This window comes from Dasypus novemcinctus, chromosome 4 (assembly GCF_030445035.2).
Source record: "Dasypus novemcinctus isolate mDasNov1 chromosome 4, mDasNov1.1.hap2, whole genome shotgun sequence".
Taxonomy (NCBI): domain Eukaryota; kingdom Metazoa; phylum Chordata; class Mammalia; order Cingulata; family Dasypodidae; genus Dasypus; species Dasypus novemcinctus.
Window position 1 is genome coordinate 11,432,279 of NC_080676.1, and position 22,491 is coordinate 11,454,769.

The window sequence follows — 22,491 nt, forward strand, 5'->3', positions numbered from 1 at the left end:
TTTTCACACCCTTACTTACACAGGATGCTGCCAGTACTTGTCAATATGGTAAGAAGAAGAAGACAAAGAAAAAGAAAGACATCCCCCTGTTTGAATTTCAGAGGGATTTTACCACTTCCAGCAGCTATTTGCATGGAAAAGCTGAGTTCATTTAAAATGGCAAGACAAGGCAGATGGCGGCAGGTAAGAGAAATCTCGTCAAAGATACTCACAAGCCCCAGAGCCTGGGTGAGTCAAGTAATGATTCTGCCTACAACAGAAAGGCAGTGGGGAGGAGAGAAAGGTTTTGTGTCGGTTTGTTTTAGAGTGGACTAATGTGGAGATGTGTTTGGCTTTGAACATGTCAGATTCAGGCCATTATGTATCTTGTAATAACTTACAAAAATGTGCGGAAGAGAGTGTAAACTGTAATTCACACTTAGTGACTGTATTAGTCAGCCAAAGAGATGCTGATGCAAGGTACCAGAAATCTGTTGGTTTTTATAAAGGGTATTTATGTGGGGTAGAAGCTTACAGTTACCAGGCCATAGAGCATAAGTTACGTCCCTCACCAAAGTCTGTTGCCACGTGTTGGAGCAAGATGGCTGCTGGCGTCTGTGAGGGTTCAGGCTTCCTCTTCGTCTTTCCAAAATCAGCTGTAGGCTTGGGTAAGTCTCCTCTCTCTCTGGGGCTCGTTTCTCTCTGGGCTCAGCTGCTCTGTTCTCTCCATAAGGTCAGCTATAGACCATCAGGCTCTCTCTCTTCCTGGGGCCTCGGCTGTATCTATGGAGCCATCTCTATTCCTCTGTGTTCTTCTATGTGTTTACTTCCCAGGGCTCCAGTTCAAAACTTTAAACTCTGTCTTCTGCCATGTCTTTTTCTCTGACAAAGGGGCAGGGATGCAATGTCCTATTGACATGGCCCAAAGTCGTATTCATTATTTAATCAAGTGAAAATGAAACCTCTGAATCCAATACACTCTAAAGGTATCACTAGCCCAGAGGAACAGACCAATTTACAAACATAATCAGTATTTCTTTTTGGAATTCATCAAAAATATCAAACTGCCAAAGTGGCAATGCTCCAAAATGTGTTCATCAACTGTAACATATGTACTACACTAATGAAGGACGTTGTTAATGTGGGAAAGTGTGGGAAGGAGAGGAAGGAGGACATATGGAAATCCCCTATATTTTTAACGTACATTTATGTAATCTAAGTATCTTTAAAAATAAAAAGTATATATTTTTAAAAGTTTAAGATATTAGAGGTATATGTTGTAATACCAGTCAGAATGATAGTTTAATGGGGAAAAAAGAAAGAGTTCAAAAGATCCAGTTCTCTCAGAAAAGAGGACATTTGATCAGATTGGGTGGCACATGGAAAAAAAATATTTACAGAAGAAAACAAATTTTGAGGCCAGAGGGGACTCTTAGTCTAGCCAGATGTCTCACAAATGTGTGGCCAAAAGGAGAGAGTAAGAGAGAAAAAGGGTGTGTGACAGGCTCAGAGGTGCCAGAAGCAACAAGCTCACGGGCAGGTCTTGGGGATGACGGTTAGCAGCATAAACAAAGCAGGCACCTTCACTCTTTCCACTACTAGGTCCCTAGGGCCACCAGCAATCTGGCTAACTTTGCTCCTAAATTCTCCTCTGCTTAGATCCCACCCCTGCCAAAGAAACTTTCCAAAAAATGTAAACGACATTAAAAACAAAGGAAAAGTGGATAAAGTTAAGACAGCATTTCAGAAAAGGCTCAGGATTCCCTGAGGAGAGGTTAGTCCGTGGGAGAAGAGACAGTGAATCATTTTGCTCAGATGGTGTGACATTTAAAGCAAACGCTCTGTGACAACAACACACTGAGGAAAAACCACAAAAAAGAAGACACCAGTGGATAGGAAAAAGAAGATCAGAGAGAGCCTGAGAAGGAGCTCACTGGTATGGCCAGATGGCTTGAAAAGCCACGGCAGGGAGAGGGGAGGATGATGACACGCCTGCCGCCTCCACCACGCGGCATTCCCTCATCCGTCGTTCCTTCAATGGCAAATCTTAGGGTTATTCATGAAAGGAGCACCCTTTTCTCAAAGCTCTCAGTTGCCTAAAGGAACAGCTGACACTGAAGAGGACGTGTTATCTTGCTGTGGTTTTTTAAATTCAAGGAGAAGGTGGTTTGCTATGGAATGAGTTGTGTTCCAAAAAGACACCATTCAAGTCCTAAGCCCCAGCCTCATGAATGGGAATCTACTTGGAAACAGGATCTTGGAACGGGTTATTAGTTAGGGTGAGGCTTAAGTGGATTAGGGTGGCCCTGATCCCCTATGATTTACGTTCTTCTAAGGAGAGGAACTTGGACACAGACAGGCAGAGAGAAGACAGCCAAGTGTGGGGAGCAGAGATGGAGTGATGCCACAAGCCAGGCAGTGCCAGCGACGCCCAGCAAGCCACCACCAGAGCCCTACGGACATCAGAGGGAGCACGGTCCTGCCGGCAACCCCGACCGGGATGTCCAGCCTCCAGACCTGTGAGGCAAAACGCCTCGTCTGTTTTGAGGCACCAGGTTGTGGCACTTTGTTATGACAGCTCCTGGAAGTGAAGACACAGCTCTTCAGATTGGAAGTCCTGCAATGCCAAGTGCAGGGCTTCTGCTCTCATCATTCCTCACTTGGCACACATTTGTTAGGCTCTTGGCGTTTCCATGACATCGCAGACCCCATTCATAACAGCTTTTCACTCCTAAGACACTTTTTTAAAAAACAGCCTTATTGAGGTGTCATTTATATGCCATGCAATTCAATTGTTTTAAGTGTATAATAAAATGCTGTCAAGAATATTTATACAGATGTGCAACCATCACTGCAATCCAATTTTAGAACATTTCCATCAGCCCCCAAAGTATCCTCATGCCCATGTGCAATCACTCCCTTGTCCCACCCTCAGCCCCAGGCAATCACTAATCTCTTTTCTGTCTCTATAGATTTGCCTTTTCTGGACAGTGGACTATAACATGTGGGTTTTTGCATCTGGCTTCTTTCACTTAGCGTTAACATCTGTGAGGCTTATCCATTTTGTAGCACGTACCAATATTCACTACTTTTTATTGTTGAATAATATTCCATTGTATGGATATACTACATTTTGTTTATCCATTTATCGGTTGAGGCATATTTTGGCTGTTTCCTCTTTTTGGAATTATGAATTCATATAACATTCATACCAAAATCTTTATGTGGATAGATGGTTTCAATCTCTTGGGTATCTACTTAGGAATTTCCGGTAAATGTGCCCTTTTAAAGAAAATGCCATTCTCTTTCTCAAAGTGGTTTAACATTTTACATTCCCACCAGCAAGATGTTAGGGATCCAGTTTCTCAACATTCTCACAACACTTGGAAGTGTCTCTCACACAGTAGTTTTGATTTGCAAATCCCTAATCACTAATTCTGTTGAGCATCATTTCCTGCATTTATTGGCCATTCACATAACTTCTTTAGTGAAATGCCTAGTCAAATCTTTTGCCTATTTTTAAATTGTCATCCATAAATACTTGTAAAATAAAAATGAGGAAGACATCAAAACAACTTGTTAAACCATAGACCTTAAAACTAATAGTACAATTATAAAAATATGATAGCATCAATTGTAATAAATGTTCCACACCAGTACAAGTTGGTGGTGCTGGATTGGTGTATGGGAATCCTGCATTTTGTGCATGATTATTCTGTAAACCTACACCTTCTCTAATAAAGGGAAAAAAATTAACACGTAATAAAGATGAATATCTGAGTCACACTGTAAAGTGGGTTTCATACGTGAATTTAAGGTCATAAGTACGAGGTAAGGCACCCTGACAAGCTTGTTCCAATAAGCTTGTTTGGTGAAGTTAAAAAAATAATACCTGTGAAGGATGGACATTGCTTCTCAGAGAATAATATAAAAGAGAAACAAAACACATGGGGAAGTTACTAGAATATTCTAACATTGCACCAAATAACTACAAACACAATGATTACATAATCACCATGCTAACTCATTATATAAATATAACAGCAAAATCACATTAAGTATGGAAAGCTCTGTGTGACTGCATAGGAAAAAAGGAAATGTGGACATGTTAAGATTAACTAAGGCTTATTTAAAATGTTGCTTGGGATAACTATAATAACGATGCCCAAAAGCCTCCCTGTGAGTGATGGAAAAATAGTCAGGATAGACAAACAGTTCAACGGAATAGACTAGCGAGTCCAGATACAGACCCACACTCATATGGCCAATTAAAACTTGGCAAAGGTGCCAAAGCAGTTCAATAGAGAGAATGAAAGTCTTTTTAACAAAAGGTATTGGAAAAACTGGATATCCACACAAAAGAAATATGAACCTCAACCCCAGCCTTACACCATGCACACATGAAGTTGAGAAGGATCATATACATAAATGTAAGAGTTAAAGTTTTTATAAAGCTTTTAGAAGAAAACATTGACTATTTTCGCATTTATGAGTAAGACGAAAGCATTAAGCACAAAAGTAAAAACTGATACACTGGACTTAAAAATTTAAAACTTCCTTGCCATCAAAAGAAACTGTTAATAAAATGAGCAGATAAGTTACAAAAGGTTAGAAAATATTTGCAGTACATATATCTGACAAAGAAACTGTACCCAGATAAATAAAGTACTCCTACAACTTTACGATAGAAAGGCAAATGATCCAGTAAAAAATGGGCAAAAGACTTGGAGAGACGTTGCACAAAGTAAGACCAAGATGCACTTGAAAAAGAGTTCAACCTCATCAGTCATCAGGGAAATGCGAAGTGAAACCAAAGTCAGATATAATTACACAAATGCTAGAATTGAAAAGACTGATGAAACCAAATGTGGGAATGTAGAGCAAACAGAACTCCCCACCATTTCTAGGGAGAATGCGTTTCAGGGTGTGTAAAGAATACCTAAAAACAAAAACAAAACAAAACAAAAAACCCACCAAAACCAAAAACAGGCTGAAACATAACAGTGCCATATAAGTGGTGTGAACACATATCAATCAACCTATAGGGTATGGGGTTTAGAACAGTGCTTGCCATATCATTGTGCAAACCTGAAATCTGCTATTTGGGATTGAAAGGGATATGCACCTGCATAACGAATTACGATAAGATTCAGTCATATTCCATCAACCTATGACCTATCATAAAAATCCCATAATTTATTACTTGCCACATCCAATTTATCTTGTCTTGTTCATTCCATCAACTGCATCCTTAATTTGAAATAGCCACTTAGTATGTAAATAAAATTAGGAACATCATTGGTCAATTTGGTAGTTTCTCAAAGGAGCTAAAGCTGAATTGCTGGGGAGGGCTGTGACCTGCTCTCTGCTCAGAAAAGAACTTGAAGGTATGGGAGAAAACTGGATGAGAATGTGGTGATGAAGACCTGTGGTCAGTAAAACCCAGAGATAAAATGGTTTTAAACTCTTCCCAAATGAATGCAAGTTCCTTGAGGGTAGCGGGGAGGAACACTAGGGAATAATAATTCTTCCAGGAAAGATGTCCAATTTTTCCGGTACAGCAATCAAATATCTATGAGTTTCCTACTATGTGCCAGGCCCTATGCTGGGCTCACAGGAGAGGAAAAAAGATAACGGTGGCCTCTGCTCTTCTGGACAGAAGGGTCCAGGCCAGCGTTCCTCAAACTTTCATCCTCCAAACACCTCCTAATGGATGTTCAGAACACACACAGTCCATGAATTTTAGGTCTGTTTTTAAGCATCTAAAATTAAATTAACCATACTCTCTTAAAACTAATAATGTTTTCACATAAACTTGAGGCATGATACTAAAATATGCCAGTCTACTTGGCAATAGGTCCACAGGCAGCTCGAGTCATGTTTTATTCTTCATCTCTACAAGGTAGAAAATCCTAACTCAGAACTGTAAGGCAAGTGTTAGACGGCTCTGTCAGATAGTTCTGGGTAGGCGTGTCAAGTTAGGACCCAGAAGTAATGGAATGATTCCTCAGTATAAACTCCAGTGTTCTGTGAAATGTTAGGTTGATGAAATATCACACTGGAGACTGAGAAAGCTGACTTTCCATTTGGGCAATAGCAGTGAATGGATGTCTGGTCCTCTCTCTGGTAACATTTAGCTCTAAAAAGTATTTTTTCATGTTCAGTTGCTGCATTTGTGTGTGGCCTGAAATATCGATAGAAAGTTGCTGATTTATTTCTCTGAAAAGTGAAGAAAAGCATCAAGTGTAGGGAAGATGCAAAATTTCTCAGTTACCAAGTCCAATGCACCCAACTTCAAATGCAGGAGATTCCAATATTTTAATTTCGATGTAAAAAAATGATAGTAATAGACTTAGGCTAGGCAAGAAATAGGGTTTATTCCTGTGATACTTTAGAGCAGGCCATTTGAAACAGGAAAAACGTCTTCACTGACATTATCAGTGATTTTTTTTACAATATACCATTCCTCATTTCAACAACTTACACGAGCACTGTTATCTTCAGCAGCCAAATACACCTCCAAGTGGAAAAACATAGTGATATGCAGCTACCCAGTTCCTTGAGCCACATGCTTTTAAAGACATTGGTTCACGGGCGGCTGATTGATCCTATTTTCAATTTTCATTTCTTCCCAAAGCACTGATTCAAGAATAGGAAGCAACTTATCGCCTACCATCTATTCTCTCTGACAGCCGAGTAGTATATGGATGGCATTCAGCCGTGACATCGCCACTTGGGTCTAATACACACCTCAGCTTAACACGTGGAGAGCAGAATCCCTGATGTCCCCCTCAATACCTTCTCCACCAGTCTGCCCAGTCACAGGCGACCGTGCCTCTGATCTTCTAGCTGGCTCCGGGCAAGACTCTTGAAGTCACATCTCCTCATCTCCTCTCCTACCCTACATCGCACCCAGCAACAACTCTTTGGCTGTCTTTTTAGAGCACAGCCAGGACCTGATGACCCCTCACCACCTCCTGGCTCCCATGCTGGTCCCAGCCACCATTGTCTCCCACCTCAACGGCAGCAGTCGCCTCCTCTCCAGTCTTTCTTCCTTCTACTCCTGCAGCCCATGGTCTAGCCTCAATGTGGCATCCAAGGTGATTCTTTTAAAATGCAAGTCCCGGTACCTCACTCCTCTGCTCAAAACCCTGCAGCGGCCCCGCAGCCAGATGTCTTCCGATTGCTTTTCTTGCTCCACCCTCTGTTTTCCTGTTGCATGATTCTGTAAGAAAAATCTACCAAGTCTCTTTCTCTCATAGATATACACCAGGCTCATGGCATATGTCTCTTGGGCAAGTGTGAAAATCACTTTTTAGTCTAAACCAAGGACCATCATCAACAGGATGACCATTTTACTGTTAATTCATTCTTACAAGATATAAAGAATTCCCCCCAAATGGCTTTTTCTTAAAAGATGTATGGGGGGACGGCACAGATAAGGCTCAAGCAGTTGGGCACCTGCCGCCCACAAGGGAGATCCTTGGTTAGGTTCCCAGTGCCTCCTAAAGAAGACGAGCAAAAGCAATGAGCTGATGCAACAAGCAGTCACACAAGCAGGGAACAGATGTGGCTCAAACAGTTGAGCACCCGCCTCTCACACGGGAGGTCCAGGGTTTGGTCCCTGGTGTCTCCTAAGGAAGACAAGGGGACACAATGCACAGACAATAGAGCAGACACAGCAAGCAGACAACAAGCGGAAACAATGAGCAGACAGATGAGGGAGCCATCTCAGGGGATGGGGTGGGGTGGGAGATATATGACCTAAATGGAATTAAATATCTAAAACTTAAATATAATATTTAAATGCTAGTTCACCAAACAGTTCTACAAATGTTAGAATTATGGTATAATCTAATCTCTATTCTTCAGTCTTATACTACCTACCAAATTTTGTTTGTTGGTTTTTAGATTGTCTAATTCTTGGAAGCATTTTTTTGACTCTAAAATATACTCTCTTAATTCATATTGTCACTCTCTCCCTATTTAAATATTTGGAAGTTCTAAGCCCAAAGTCAACATTAGTATTGTAGCACTGTACTCTTGAAATAACATAAACTGATATTTCAACTATATGGAATGTCACTACATAGCGCAAATAAGGAGAGCTTTACTCCATGAAGCATGTGGAATATATCTACACAGAAAAGTGAATATTCGGAAACCAACATTAAATCCAAATGGCATGCTTTGTTCATGTCGCTGATGTTGTTACCAATATAATCGCGTGGTGGCTGATCATGCACAAATTCAGGGAGGGAAAGCAGCATGAAAAGGGGACTCACCTAGAGACAAGGCAGGGAGAACACGGGTACAGAACATTCTTTCAACAGCAACTACAGTCTGAGAAAATTTATAGCAAATCTCCTACTCCAGAGACCTCTGGAAATGGATGCTTTTCTGCAGAGACCTATAGCTTCTTCACTGTTCTTCCCAGAGGTGGGCAGATGTGTTAAAGCACCTCCTCATTCGTTCATATATTCATTCGTGCCTGCACCCTATATTTCACGTGTCAAGCAGGCTTCACAGTTTAGTAGGGGAGAGAGACGATCAAACAGACGATTATACTGCAGTGTGGTCAGCGCTGCAGCACAGATACCTCCTGGGTGCTCTGCGAACACAGAGGAAGCTGACACCCAGTCGAGCCGAGGAGCACATGGGTTAGCCAGGAACACTGGTAAGTGTCTTCTGACACAATCATTCTATGACTTATTTCTTTTTTAAGAAAGGGCATGCCATTATTTTCCAATGTATATAGCTAAGATTTACAGGGAATAGTAAAACAATATTTGCATAGCTAAGATTTATAGGGATAAATATACATCTATCTAAGATTAACAAGGAATAATAAAACAAGTTCATTACAAAAACTTTTTTAGGACTCACCTGGGATTGAACCTGGGACCTTGTACATGTGAAGCAGGCACTCAACCACTGAGCCACACTAAAATTTTAACCCACAATTAGAATATCATAATAAAAACAAGTATATTGGGCATTTCTTGGGGTAGCTGCCTACCTTGTGACTATTCCCTTGACTTGAAAACAATTTTCTTACCACATATATATGTACCCGTACACAGCATCTGTTCCGTCCCCGCCCCGGAACCCCAGTTGTTTTGTAGCATCTCCAAGGGATACTGAAATTGGCTCACAAAGCAGTCTGGCTCCCTAGTAACCGCCGGCACCACGTGCGTCCTCTCTTACCACGCGCTCTGCGGATGGAGGTCCCCCCTGGGTCCACCTGTTTCCCACCTCCAAGGTTGCAGGGATAGCGAATGGGGGTGATTAGAACAGATCTCTCCCCCAACTCTGCATCAAGCCGCGTCACCTAGGACCTAAGGCATCTTCCTCACAGAACAGACCCTTCAGGTTCTCTCTGCTCCGTGTCCCCAAAGCACCTCTAAAAGGTTAACACACAAACCAGCCAAACATACACGAGCAAAGCTGGAACCCAAATCCAACACCCTCTCCACAGGAGTTCACTTCACTCCCTGAGCAGGGCCTTTCCATTCATAAACATCCACGAGACGTTCTGTTCTCCACTTGCAACGGACAAGACGCCTTAGAGAGGGCGCTCAACGCCGCGTACGAAATTATGTCGCGGCAGGGATGACCTCACAATTTCTCCAGTTGCCCTTTGCGTCATTCAGGTTTCAGTTCAACTGGCACATCATCAGCGTCGGTCTCTACCACGTCACTGTGTTCTATTGCCTTCCCGGTACTTATTCTCCACTCCACCCTCTGTAAATCTGTTTTACACCACACCCTGCCCCGACCGTCCTAGCACATAAGCACTGTGAGCTCAGGGGCCATCACTAAGAATCACAATTACAGCCCCTGAATATTAAACAGACCTGATGCGTGCTAAGTGTTCGATAAATATTTCATGAATGAATAATGACGATTATTTCTATTTACCATGTACTAGGCGCTGTTCTTTCTCTTTTTCCCATTTCTTGTTATTAGGCACTGTTCTTATCACCTTACATGTCATACCTTCTTTAACCCCCAAAGCAACCCTCTGAGATAAGTACTGTGTTATCCCCCTTTTATACACGAGGAAACTGAGGTATGGAGGGTTAAGGAACAAGCCCAACGTCGTGGAGTTAGTAGGTGGTTGTTTGGTTTATCTGTTGCTGCATAACAAACCACCCCAAAACTTAGTGGTTTAAAACAACATTGCACTTTTATTTTTTATGGCTGCGTCCACTGGTCTCAGCTGGGTTGCTCTCGCTTGAATTCTCTCGTGCATTTACTCTCAGCAGCTGGAGCTGAAGCCATCTAAGGTTCACCTGGGCTGGCCCTACAGGATCGCTTCCTCGCTTCCAGGTCGGAAGACTAGAAGAGCCCAAGCCTGGCTGGGGGTCGAAGGCTCTCTCCCCCCAAGAAGCCTCTCTCCACGGCCAGCGTGGGCTAACCCACAGCACGGAGGCCTGAGCCGGCAGCCGCTTTCCCCAGCGTGCGCGTCTTAAGAGACGAAGACAGAAGCTGCCAGCTTCCTTGTGTCCTAGCTCCAAAAGTCATTCTGTTGTTTCCCAGGGCTGGCCCAGATGCAGTGTTTGGGGATTCAGAGAAAGGGGCTTGAACGCTGGGAGGCCTGGTAATTGGGGTGCTCTTCAGACACTCATGCTCACAGCACTGGAGCTGGGGTTTGAGTCCAGGCAGCCTCCACTCTTTCTAGATAATACTGCTTCTCCATTAGGAGTAAGTGAATACATAAAGTCATTACTTCATTTGGGTAACTAGCGAGGCCTATTCTAGTCGTTTGGGGCTCCCAGGCCAATTAAAGCCTCCATCTCTAAAGACAGAAAACTATTTTGCAATTTTTAACTGGCAATCCTTTGTCTGCTTCTAAATACCTCGTTTCAAAAATTAAGGGGCAGTCTCTGGTGAGGCTGAGGCAAAGCTAGGAGGTGGCTGGTTGAGGGGAGAGGGCTGGAAAAGCAGCAGGGAGGGTTTGGAAGCACTTCTGTGGACAAAGTCTTATGAAAGATCATATTTTAAATGAAGAATGGACACAGTGAGCAGGAATGAGTATTTCCAACGGGAGCTAGCCATGCCCCAAAGGGATTACCGACCAGCTCGAAAGGAGCTGGCTTGTAGACAAGTCCGACACAAACACCACTCTTTCTGCCTGATTACAGCCCTGGAAGAGTGGTTAAAAAAAATAATCAATACCCCCTCCATGTCCTTGCTTACACCAAGCACTGTGCCAAAGGCCTTTTACCCACGCCTCCTTCCATTCTCATACCGCCCTTCCCAGGCAGATCCATCGTATCCACCACACCAACATGGGAGAGTTCAGAAAACTGCATCACATACCAAGGAAATGCCGGGGCAGAGTTTTGAACCCAGGTCTGCATGACTTTCCAGTGCTCACCCTCCTCATCACTGGGCAGTGCTACCTCTCTCCACGCCACGTAGCAGAGGGGACACGTGCGTTCTCGCGCCACGATTCCCGTCACCCTGTGCCATCACTGTTCATTCCTGAGACATCCCGACTAGTGAGCGTCCCCCAGCTTCCCCACCCCCATCTGGGGATGTGGTTTCCTAATCGTTGTATTACCTATGCCAGCCCAGCACCTAATCTCTGGTAGGCACTTTAAAAATACTTTTAATGAATTACTGGTTGATGCGGGCTATTGTATGTAGCCCAGGAAATCCAGGGGAGGCTGTGAATACGGGATCTTACAAGATCTGCATCTAGCCATCAGACCCCTATTCGTTCATTTCTAGGAGCATTTAGCGTGAGTACAATTGCTACGGGCTTCCTGTGGCCCCCTCCTTGTGAGCATGGCCATATAGCAGCCCCTCTCTGACTAAATGCTCTATGCCTCCTTCCACATTTTGGAAAACACTAATTTATTATATGCAGTGCTCAGGAGTGTTCTGTGGGGTGAGGTAGTGAAAGAGAGGCGATATTTAGTGGAAAGGCTTATGCTTCAGGCAGCCTTAATACCAACTCCCCACTTCTCTGTGGGTGTTCCATTTATTTTTAGATGTTTAATGTTAGTTTTCCAGAGACTTGCCACACTGACTCTCATGATCTAACAAATAATGTATCTAAAGAAAACATTTCTTTTCTCCCAAGTTTCTAGAGTAAGGAATTCAATGGTACCCAAAGCTCTATCTCCAGGGTTGATAAAGCTGATAGATTATAAGACGTGACTGTGCAAATAAAGAATAGTGGTTGCATTTTTGGTAGGGTCAAGGACCAATAATCCATACACATAAAATTTCTCTGTGCAAGGAACAGGAGAGAGCAGCTATCCACAGGGGCACTTTCCTAAGCAGAACAATGTGAAAAAAGAAACCCTTAGAATTAGGAGTCCTTTAGATGCTCCTCTGGTCTCCAGTATAAAGCAATCAATAAACAAGACCACTCTCTTCTCTATTGTCAATACCCGATACATTTTTAGGAATCTGAAAATCTATGGAACAATTCAGATTTGCTCATCATCTCACATCTTAAATGGACCTCAAGAGCTTGTGAAGAGATGTGAAAGTAACTCCAAAAATCTTTTTAACAATACATTCTTAAAAATCCTTTTTGGGTGTTCTACCTCAGTTAACATGCCTTCTCTTTTTAATACTGCTTTTTAATAGAGGGGTTTTTTACTCTGTTATCTTTGTGCTCCATTATTACAGTGATGTCTCAGGAAAGAATGACTTACTCTGGGTCCTTAATATATTATTAAAGAGAATATGTTTCAGAGAAAAAATACCCAATGAAGATTTCATTTTCATTTTTTCTCAGTGTTCTTACTAGTTAAAGCTTTCTAAGGCATCTGCCTGAGCACAACAGTGAAAGAACAAGCAGTACAAACAAATCAGCATATTTATAAAACATCAGGTTTTCAATCAATAAAAACATCTTTCATTTCCATGTGAAAGAAAAAAACAAAAACAAAAACAAGCCAACAGAAGCTCTCAAAAGCAAGCAGAAAACAAAACAACTTAAGAAAAACTGGACTGAGATCCCAGTGGGAAAATGTCATCAACTTAATTATTTATTCAGGATTTATATTCACCCTGCTTCCCAGAGGGATTTGTCGCAGCAAAGAAAACCTTTTAATTCGTCTAGTATCTTATCCACGGATACTTAATTGGAACAGTTTATGTGTTATAAGAATCATCAAGTCTCTGAATTATACTCTGTTAATTAAAACCAAACAAAATCAAACACACAAGCAAAACACAGCCATGGCACTCTTATTCCATTTCATACAGATGGTTCCCCGGCTTGGGTATTCAGAAATTCTTTGTTAATTACATTCATCTTTACTAAGGAATTAGGTATAAATAGTAGTAAATCAAGCAGCTGAAAAAACCAAACCTAGAACAATGAATACCCATACTTAAGCTTGGAATTTAAGTCTCCATAAAATTCTAAATCCTACATGCAGTTTAAAGATAGGAAATACATTTTTAAGGACCAAATTCCATTCCACATCTCTCCTGCTATAGTCACACAGGGAAATATTAATTACAGGAATTTTGGAGTCCCTGGCTATACCCTTAGGTATAAAGAAAGTGACTTAAATGTGAATTACTGCCTAAATTCACTATTTGGTTTCTCAAATTATATCCACAACTGATATTACTAAATACCACTATGATGTTTCAGTTTTCATACACCCCAACCCGCACTACTGCGGACTTTCTCCGCAGGAAGCCATGCAGAGGTGACTGGGAAGACGTGGATACTGTCGGGGACTGAACCGTGTCCCCACAAAAGGCCGTTCCCAAGCCCTGGTCCTGGGGGCGTGAGCCCACCTGTGCGCAGGGCCCTCGAAGGTGCTATCCGGTAAGGTGCGCCCCGACCAAATGAGGGTGGGCTCCATCCAAAGGTGCTGAAGTCCGGAGAAGCAAAGGAAATGGGCACAGAAGGCGCAAAGCCATGGGGCTAAACTGCTGGACGAAGCCCTACCAAGCCCAGCCCTACCCAGAAGAGCGAACGGGCACGGGTCAGAGACCGGGGGCCTCATCTTGCAGCTGGTGACACCCCACCCCAACCGCTCTCAGGAACGCTGAGCAGACTCCTTCAGGCAGAAGAGGCTGGCTTCCCCTGGGAGACACCACCTTCTTCACTCCTGGATACCACACCAGCCTCCTACCTGGTTATTGGCTCCTGCTTCTGTTTTCATGGCCTTACAATTCATCCTCCACACAGCAGCCACAATGGCCTCTTATAATCAGATCGCCCCGTCTGCTAAAGACTTTCCAGGGCTTCCCACTCAAAACAAAAGTCTAACTCCCCACCATGGCTCACAGGTGCCCGCTCACCCTTTCTCCTTCAGCACCCTCTGTCCCTTTTGCTCATTCTGTTCCAGCCACACTGACTCCCTGACTGTTCTTCAGGGAAACCGTGCTTCCTCCACCTACGACGTTGACCCCTGCTGGTCCCCCTGGCTGAAACTCTCCTCCCCAGACTCTCACGTGTCTGGCTCCTCAACGTTCCAGCTCTGGTTCCAGCTTCAAATGTCATCTTTCCAGAGGGGCCTTCTCTGACCACCCCAGCTAAAGCAACCCTATAGCCTCTCTCTATTCCACCAGTCTGGTGTGTTTTTTTTCATACAATCTTTATTGAGGCATATTTTATATATCATAAAATTCACCCATTTCAAGAATACAGTTACCAGTTTCTAATAAATTTACCAAGCTGTGCAACCTTCCCCATAAGTCAATTTTAGAATATTTTCATCTCCCCAATAATATCCCTCATGCCCATTTACTGTTAAGTCAGTCCCCTTATCTACCTCCTGCACCAGTCTGCTTTCTAAACATTCCTGAATATTTCATGTAATGGAATCATGTAATATTCTACCACTCTGGTTCTCTTTCTTTGCCGTCTTCAGAAACTTTATTTTTACAGCAGTTTTGGGCTTACAGAAAAGTTGTGGAGAAAATAGAGTTCCCATATAGCCCCTTGAACCACTGCTCCATCCAAACACAGTTTTTCCTATTAACATCTTGCATTAGAGTGGCACATTTGTTACAACTTGATGAATCAATGCCGATACATGATTTTTCAACTAAAGTCCAGAGTTTGTTAGGATTCCTTCACTCCTTGTGTTGGACAGTTCCATGAATTTTGAAAAGGCATCACGTCACATATCCACCATTACAGTGTCATAGAGACCAGCTTCACTGCCCTGAAAACGCCCTGCGTTCCCCCTACTCATCCCCCCTCCTACCTCTGAACCCCTGGCAATCACCGATCATTTTATTGTCACTAAAGTTTTGCTTTTTCCACAATGGCATATGGTTGGAATGAGACCGTATGTGGCCTTCTCAGCCCAACTTCTTTCACTTGGCAATATGCATTTAAGACTCCTCCCTTTTGGGAGCTGGATAGCTCGCTTTTTAAAATCACTAATACTATTCCATTGCATGGATACACTGCTGTTTGTTTATCCACTCACTTATTGAAGGACATCTTGGTTGCTTCTGATTTTTGGCAAATACGGCTAAAACTGCTACAAACATTTGTGTGCAGCTTTTTGGGTGGATAAAAGTTTTCAACTCATCTGGGTAAAGGAGTGCAATTGCTGGACTGTTTGGTAAGCCTAAATTTAGCTTTATAAGAAACTGCCAGACTGTCTTTCAAAGTGGCTGTACCATTTTGCATTCCCACTGTCTTATTTTCATAAGGCATTTATCACTGCTTGAAGTATTCTTGTTTACTGATTTGATTACACATGAATTGCCTGTTCTCCCCAAACTAAAATGCTTGCTGCATGACAGCAAGGAGTTTGTCTGTCTGTGCCAGCCAGCAAAAAACGTACTGCTATCTTAACTCCATTATGATGGAATTACAGCATGACGTAAGCACTCAACAAACACTAGTTGAACGTGTGAAAGAGCTGCGGGCTGTGGGCTTCGGCTGGACAACAGTTCTTCTCTTTGCACCTCCCCTAGGATCTCCGGGAGTGGGCACACTCCCTTCCGTTTCTCTGACGTACCAGAGGACCCTAACACAGAGGACCATGAGAAGCCCAGGGATCATGAAGGACCATGAAGATTTTTACAGATGGACTCATGCTATTTGGCATTTGTGTTTCACAAGGACCTGAGACCTGGGGGGCAAGAAGGGCCCTTGTGAACATTCTGTTGAGGCTGGAATTGGAACCCGGTGTTCTGGATTGACTCGTGTCCCCCACAAAAGGCATGTTCAGGTGCCAACCCCTGGCCCCGCAGGCACGCCCCCACCCATCAGGAGGGCGTCTGAGGATGTGATCAGGTAAGGCGGGCCCAGCCTGAGTGAGGGGGGCCCCCGACTCCAACGCGGCTGAAGTCCTGAGAAGCAAGGGGAAGTGGACAAATGCTGCAGTCCTTTCTTTTGCATAAACTTCACTTTTAAAAAATACTGGCATGTGGGAAACGGACTTTGGCCCAGTGGTTAGGGCGTCCGTCTACCACATGGGAGGTCCGCGGTTCAAACCCCGGGCCTCCTTGACCCGTGTGGAGCTGGCCCATGTGCAGTGCTGATGTGCGCAAGGAGTGCCCTGCCATGCAGGGGTGTCCCCGCATAGGGAAGTCCCAAGTGCAAGGAGTGCGCCCGTGAGGAAAGCCGCCCAGCGTGAAAAGAAAGAGCAGCCTGCCCAGGAATGGCGCCGCCCACACTTCCCGTGCCGCTGACGACAACAGAAGCGGACAAAGAAACAAGATGCAGCAAACAGACACGGAGAACAGACAACCTGGGGAGGGGGGGAATTAAATAAATAAATAAATCTTTAAAAAAAAAAAAAAAATACTGGCATGTGTAACATCCTAATTTCACGAACTTTACTCCAGGGAGCCTGGGGAAACCACAAACGAATATGTCACATAGAGTGTTCGTCTTCTGCCTGTTTTCCCTCCCTTCCATAGTGGCAAAAGACCTGAATCTTAGTGGAGCATCTGGCTGCCTGAAGTGAGGCCTTCATTTCCCAAATTCCTTGCAGCTAGGAGTTGCCAAGTAACTAAGAACCTGCCAAGGAAATGTAAGTGGATGAGTTGTGGGCAACTTCGGCACGGTGTCCTTAAAGGGAGGCTGGATGCCCTGCCTCTCCTCTTCCATTCTGTGGGCTGGAATGTGGACCTAATGGCTGGCATGTGAGCAGTTATCTTGTTTAATGAGGTAGCATACTAAGGGTAGCAGAGCAGAGGGAAGAGAATACTGGATTGCCTACCTCCACATTCCTTTACATGAGAGAGAACCTGACTTCTGTCTGAGTCGTTGTTATTTTGGGTCTCTCTTACTGGCAGCTGACCTAACCCTAACTGACACAGAATCTCTCCGTTATGATTACAGGAGAATGCCAGCATAGAAATAAGATCTTCCCAGATATAGATGACAAAGTAGATTGTTCCATAAAGACTGAGCTGTTCTGAACTGGATGCTCGGCCTGGCTTGGCCAATGCTGTGGTGGGTGGAGTGGGCGTGGCACTGACCTGCCATATTGCCTCCCAGGTTGGAAGGAGGGACAACTCAATACCAGCGATAATGAGGAGGATGAAAGGAACAGCCACGACTCACATTTACTGAGCACTTGGTATGCCCCAGGCACTGAGCTGAAGGTCTTTAAATGCACTGTCACTTTTTCACCTTCACAACAATCTTGAGGTTTGAGGAGGATAAATCCTGGTTATACAACTTGTGAATGATATAACGAGAACCTGGACTCAGCGGAATCTTACTGCTGAGCGCACATGCTTTACCTTTATATCTCAGGAGAATATCCTCTAAACTTCCCCTGTGCCCACACCTAAGGATGAGGTAGTTGGGTCTCTCCAGAGGCGCACCTCTCCTTTACCAAGGAGAACCTTCATTGCACCCTCTAGTTAAAATCTGATGCTACATCAGCATCACCTGCAATACCCAAAACACATGGACAATCAAGAATTTCTTTTTTGTTGGGTACCTGATGCTACTAGGCCATTAATGTTCTTGGATTGTTTTTAACTTACAGCTATTGAATACAATGATATGAAAACCAAGTTACTTTTATATTTGTTCCAGAGTCTTATTTCACATTTATGCTAGTATCAGTATTTTAAAGCTGCTTTCTTTGACTCATTCTCTCCTTGCCCCATGAGCTATAATAACCTAATAAAACCTGGGTCCATTCACCAGACATAGATAGTTTATAGGGGACATCAGTGCATATAAGAGCCAGGTTTTATATTATAAGGGTAGAGAGGTATCTGTCAAATGATCCTTTTTGGTGGGAGTACCTCTTTGCAAAATAGGCTTCTGAGTAAAAGTTAGGTTACTTGGTCAATTTATATAACTGTCCTAAGTCTCAGCTTCCTTATCTAAAAAATGATAACAGTTACCTTCTCACAGTTGTTTCAAGGATTCAGTGAGATTTTGCTTGTTAACTGCCTGGGGACAGTACCTGGCAGCAGTAAATGCTCAATAAATGGAAGCTATTTTAAAAATCCTAATTGATGTGTGGTATAATCTGAGTGAAGTTCTTGGTAATTCAATGTGTTCAGTTACAAAGCAACTTCCCCACAAGGAAAAAATGAACAAGATAACACTCATTTCGACATTGACTGGAAAGATGACTCAATTTAGCTGACTCTAAATCCAGGCATATTTTTGTTCTTGGCTGGCCGTCTCTAAATCAAGCTTCTTATCTTGACTCAACGTAATCTATGCCATTACTAACCAGTATGGCATTTTTGTAGCCCTGGTTTGCTCCTCGGGCTCATTGTTTTTATTCTCTAGTCTTAGGTTGCCTTAGTGCTGGTTTCAACCAGGGATGTTAAGAGGGATTCTTTTTTTTTTTTTCCCCCGTTGTCTTCCTAATGGATATAAAATAGTCAGGAGTAAATACTACCTTTGATCTTCTATTTCCCATTGGGAGACATTCATGCAAGGCTCTGGCTCAGGCAACCAATAGCTGCTAAATATCATTACAACAGACTTTTGACTGAAAATAGCCTTAATTTTGAATCCATAAAACTCATATGAGTTAAGCTGGGCTTTCAGAAATACATCTGCTTTTTTTTATGTATTCCTTCAAGCCTATCTTGTGCCATTCCTAATCACTAATGCAGCACACTACTAGTTCTATTAATAAAAATCTCCCAAATAGTTGAGGTAAGTCCAACATTTCACTATTCCAGGCATTTGCCCCTAACCCAAATCCTGACATCAGAGGAAAATAAATCTTCCACTGTTTCCACTACCCACTTCCAGGAGAATACCTCTTTAAAAAAATGCTTACTGTGATTTTCCAAGTACATTTGCTATTTGGAGGGTACACTCCAGGAAAACCTTCGCTGCCAATAAATCCAGACTCTCCAGTAAGTATGCCGCCACATGTGAAAACAGGTCTGGGAAATTGAAAGAGAAAAGGAAACTTAACTTGAAACACAGTCTAACAATCTAATGACAACGTGAGAAAGGTGTAGCATAGGAATATGGGTAAAAATTGATCAATAAATGTGTGCAACATGTAAGGGATTTGAAAGCTTGCTAGCATTTAAAATATTTAAGTTATAGCCTGGCATGAGATCTAGCTGCCATCTAGTCTGTCCTAATAAAACAAGTTCAAACAAACAAAAAACCCAATCCAGTTCTCCCGGTGGTGGTAAAGCCTTGTAGGAAATCGGCAAACGGATCACTTTAACTGGGGGAAGGGGTTGTGGAGAAGGCAAGTCCTGCTCTATGAGTCGTATTAATTTGAAAGCTAGACAAGCAACTGGCTAATCTAAAAAGTTTTAGGACCCCAGATTGAGAGCAATGCCTACTTCTCCGCCCCTTTTCTGAAAATCGCTGCCCTTTGGCAAAGCCTCCTCTTGAAAGGGGAGGTTGATGGCGATGGTGGTGAAAGAGATGCTAACCGGCCATCAGGCGGGTCCCCCGCTCGGGGGCTGGCGAAGAGTTAACTGCCCGCGAGCGGTTCCCAGGGCGCCGCGCGCAGCTGGGGCGTGACCCTCGGCACAAGTAAACCAAAGGGCACACATTGAGACCCCAGCGACTCCCCCTGTCCTCGTGTGCATTTGAGGAGTGGAGAAGCAAGTCGGCTTCAGCCCCCGCCACGTGGTGGCCGGCGAGCTGGGGGTGCAGCGGGAAGCCCCGGACCGGGCGCGGCCCCGGGGATCCTGGGTCACCGGGGCGCCCCTCAGTGGCGTGAGGCAGGCCGCGGGGGAGCTGGAGGAGCAAGGGCAGCAGGGGGGGAGCCCGCGCAGGCGTCGCGTTACCTCTCTGGGGACTGCTGCGTCGAGAAGTGGGCGGCAGCAGCCAGCAGCAGGCAGAGCGCGGCGCCGGCGCCCGCGCCCCTCATGGCCGGTGTAGACGCTCCGGGCTCGCACCCCGCGGCGAGCACGCCGGCTCGCGCCCCAGCCCCGCTCGCCCGCCGCCTCACTCCGCAGCCCGCCCCCGCCCCGCGCACACGGCCGCACGCGGGCACGCACGCTCGCTCGCGCCCGCTCGGGCCTCCCGCTCAGCCCAGGTGGCCGGGTGTGCGCGGCGGGCGAGGAGGACGCGCTTTTAAAGGCGCTGACGCCGGCGCCGGCCTCGAGGCTTCATTTCCCCAGAGGAGTCGCTCTGGCAGCCACGGGCCACTGCTGAATATGCCGTTTGTTCTCGGGCGGCGGGAGGGGCGGCTCCGGGGCCAGGGCCGCCTCCTCTCCTCCGGGAGGGCGGGCGCCCGGTGCTGGCACCCCGCGACCTGGTGCTTAGCCCCGGCCCCGGGGTCTGCGGGGCGCGGGAGGAGAGGGGGCGCGCCTTGGGGTGCCCACGCGGGCCCTGGCTCCGGGACTCACACACGAGTCATAGGGAGGGGTCGGTAGTTTGCTTTGGAGAGTGTTTTCCCCACGGCTGCTTTTAAGTAAGAAAGTGTTATCACTTGCTGGAAAACCTGCAAAACTTCATTTCTGACTCCTTCAAGCGCCCAGATCCAAGGAAAAACAAAAAAGAAAGGGGCTATTCTCTGTTTTTACTCATGTGTGATAGTGACCACAGAGGAAATAGTTTCTGTGCGGGGAGGGGGGTGGGGATTTAGGAATATGTTTTCAGTCAAGCGATTTGTGAGTCAATTGTTATGAAGAATGAACTAGGTCAACTCTGAAGACAACCGGAATCATCAAACCCCAACATCCTAGCGTTCTGAAAATGGTGTTTCTTTGCTGGCATCTCTGTTTTTAAAAGAGCTTTCCTAACAATTTCTTTCTGTAGAATCCACAAGTTAAGTTTTATAGAGAATTTGTTTTTCTAAAAACAATCCCAGCTTTGTGGAATCGAGACTTTCTTTTATTTAATTATAGGGGAAAAAATGAAACATTTATTTTTGGTAAATATTTCATTAAGCAGGGATTAACAAAACATTGAGCAGGGATTCAACAGACAACTGAGATTTTTAAACAACCACACCATAATAGATATAACTTAATTTAAATGCCTCATTTGTGTTGTTCCTTCTAAATTATTTTCACCTAAGGAAAAAAAAGCTTTAATGTAGTGCTCATCAAGACTCCATTTCTAATAAGGAATACAATATTAAGAGCATAAGCACTCCAAATAAGGAAAGAAGTAAAAACTGGCCAGAGGGGAAAATCTTGACTTTTAGTAGCGCTTGATCTCAGGAGCCTCTATAGTAGGAACCAGAATTTCCCTTGAGGTTTAGATTATTTTACGTGTTTGAAAAAGTGAAGGGAAAAAATTACGAAGTTCTACAAGTTTTGGGTTCTTTTGGTGGTGGTGTTTGTTTGTTTTTTAATGCTCTAAAGGCACCACACCCTCTATGACTTAAAAGGATTACAGAATTTGGCAAACTACATCATGAAACTTACACCCTCAACCCAATAAAACCAAAAAAAAAAAACAGCAGAGAGGAAAATAAATGATTGCTTATTTTGCACTACCTTTCAAGAGTGTTACCCAATAGCATAAATGTTTTAGATGATATTTTATTAAAAAGTCATAGTTTTTCATTATAAAGTGAAAATATTGCTCAATTCACTTTTGGTAATGATTTGGAGTCATCACAACCAGATTCTTAGAACTAAGTTAAGTATTCAGAATTTAAAGTAAAAAACGAAGGACTAAACAAGCCTCAAATATTAGAAAATTATTTGAACATTAATATGCAACAATATTTTCTTATCTTAATTTCTAGACTGATGACTGTGTTCCTAGCCTCACTAGAGAGTGAGCTAAGTCCCACACTACTTATTCTGTTTTTATTGTGACACTTAAGAAAGACATTGATTTTTCATGTGATTTAAAACAGCTTACTAAGACCCATGTTACTTGCTATTAGAAACACATATTTGACTTGGAACTACAGTTCTGACAAAAATTATAAACCTTTAATGTCCCGAGAGGTTTGATGTGCTAAAACTGAGATAGACCCAAATGGACTATGAAGGTGTATATATGGTCTCTCTGAGGGACCAGTTCCTAGATGCTTGCAATCCAGGGTTGATAGAATGGGCAGGAGCCACAGAAAACAGGCAGTAGGAAAAGGGAGAGGTAGGGAGGACAAAAGCTCTGAAGGTGGATCTCAAAAG

The 22,491-nt window shown here is 43.8% G+C and overlaps 1 protein-coding gene across 1 annotated transcript in view; it reads right to left on the reverse strand.

Moving 5' to 3' along the window:
• The window catches only part of PCOLCE2 (procollagen C-endopeptidase enhancer 2), an 80,755-nt gene extending 60,418 nt beyond the window's left edge, over positions 1-20,337 (reverse strand). The window contains exons 1-2 of the mRNA XM_004462024.5: positions 20,182-20,337; positions 19,203-19,311 (exon numbers count right to left, since the gene is read on the reverse strand). Coding sequence (XP_004462081.1) covers positions 19,203-19,311; positions 20,182-20,264 — 192 coding nt within the window. The 5' untranslated portion in view covers positions 20,265-20,337. The remainder of the gene's footprint in view (positions 1-19,202; positions 19,312-20,181) is intronic.
• Positions 20,338-22,491: the final 2,154 nt, after the last annotated feature.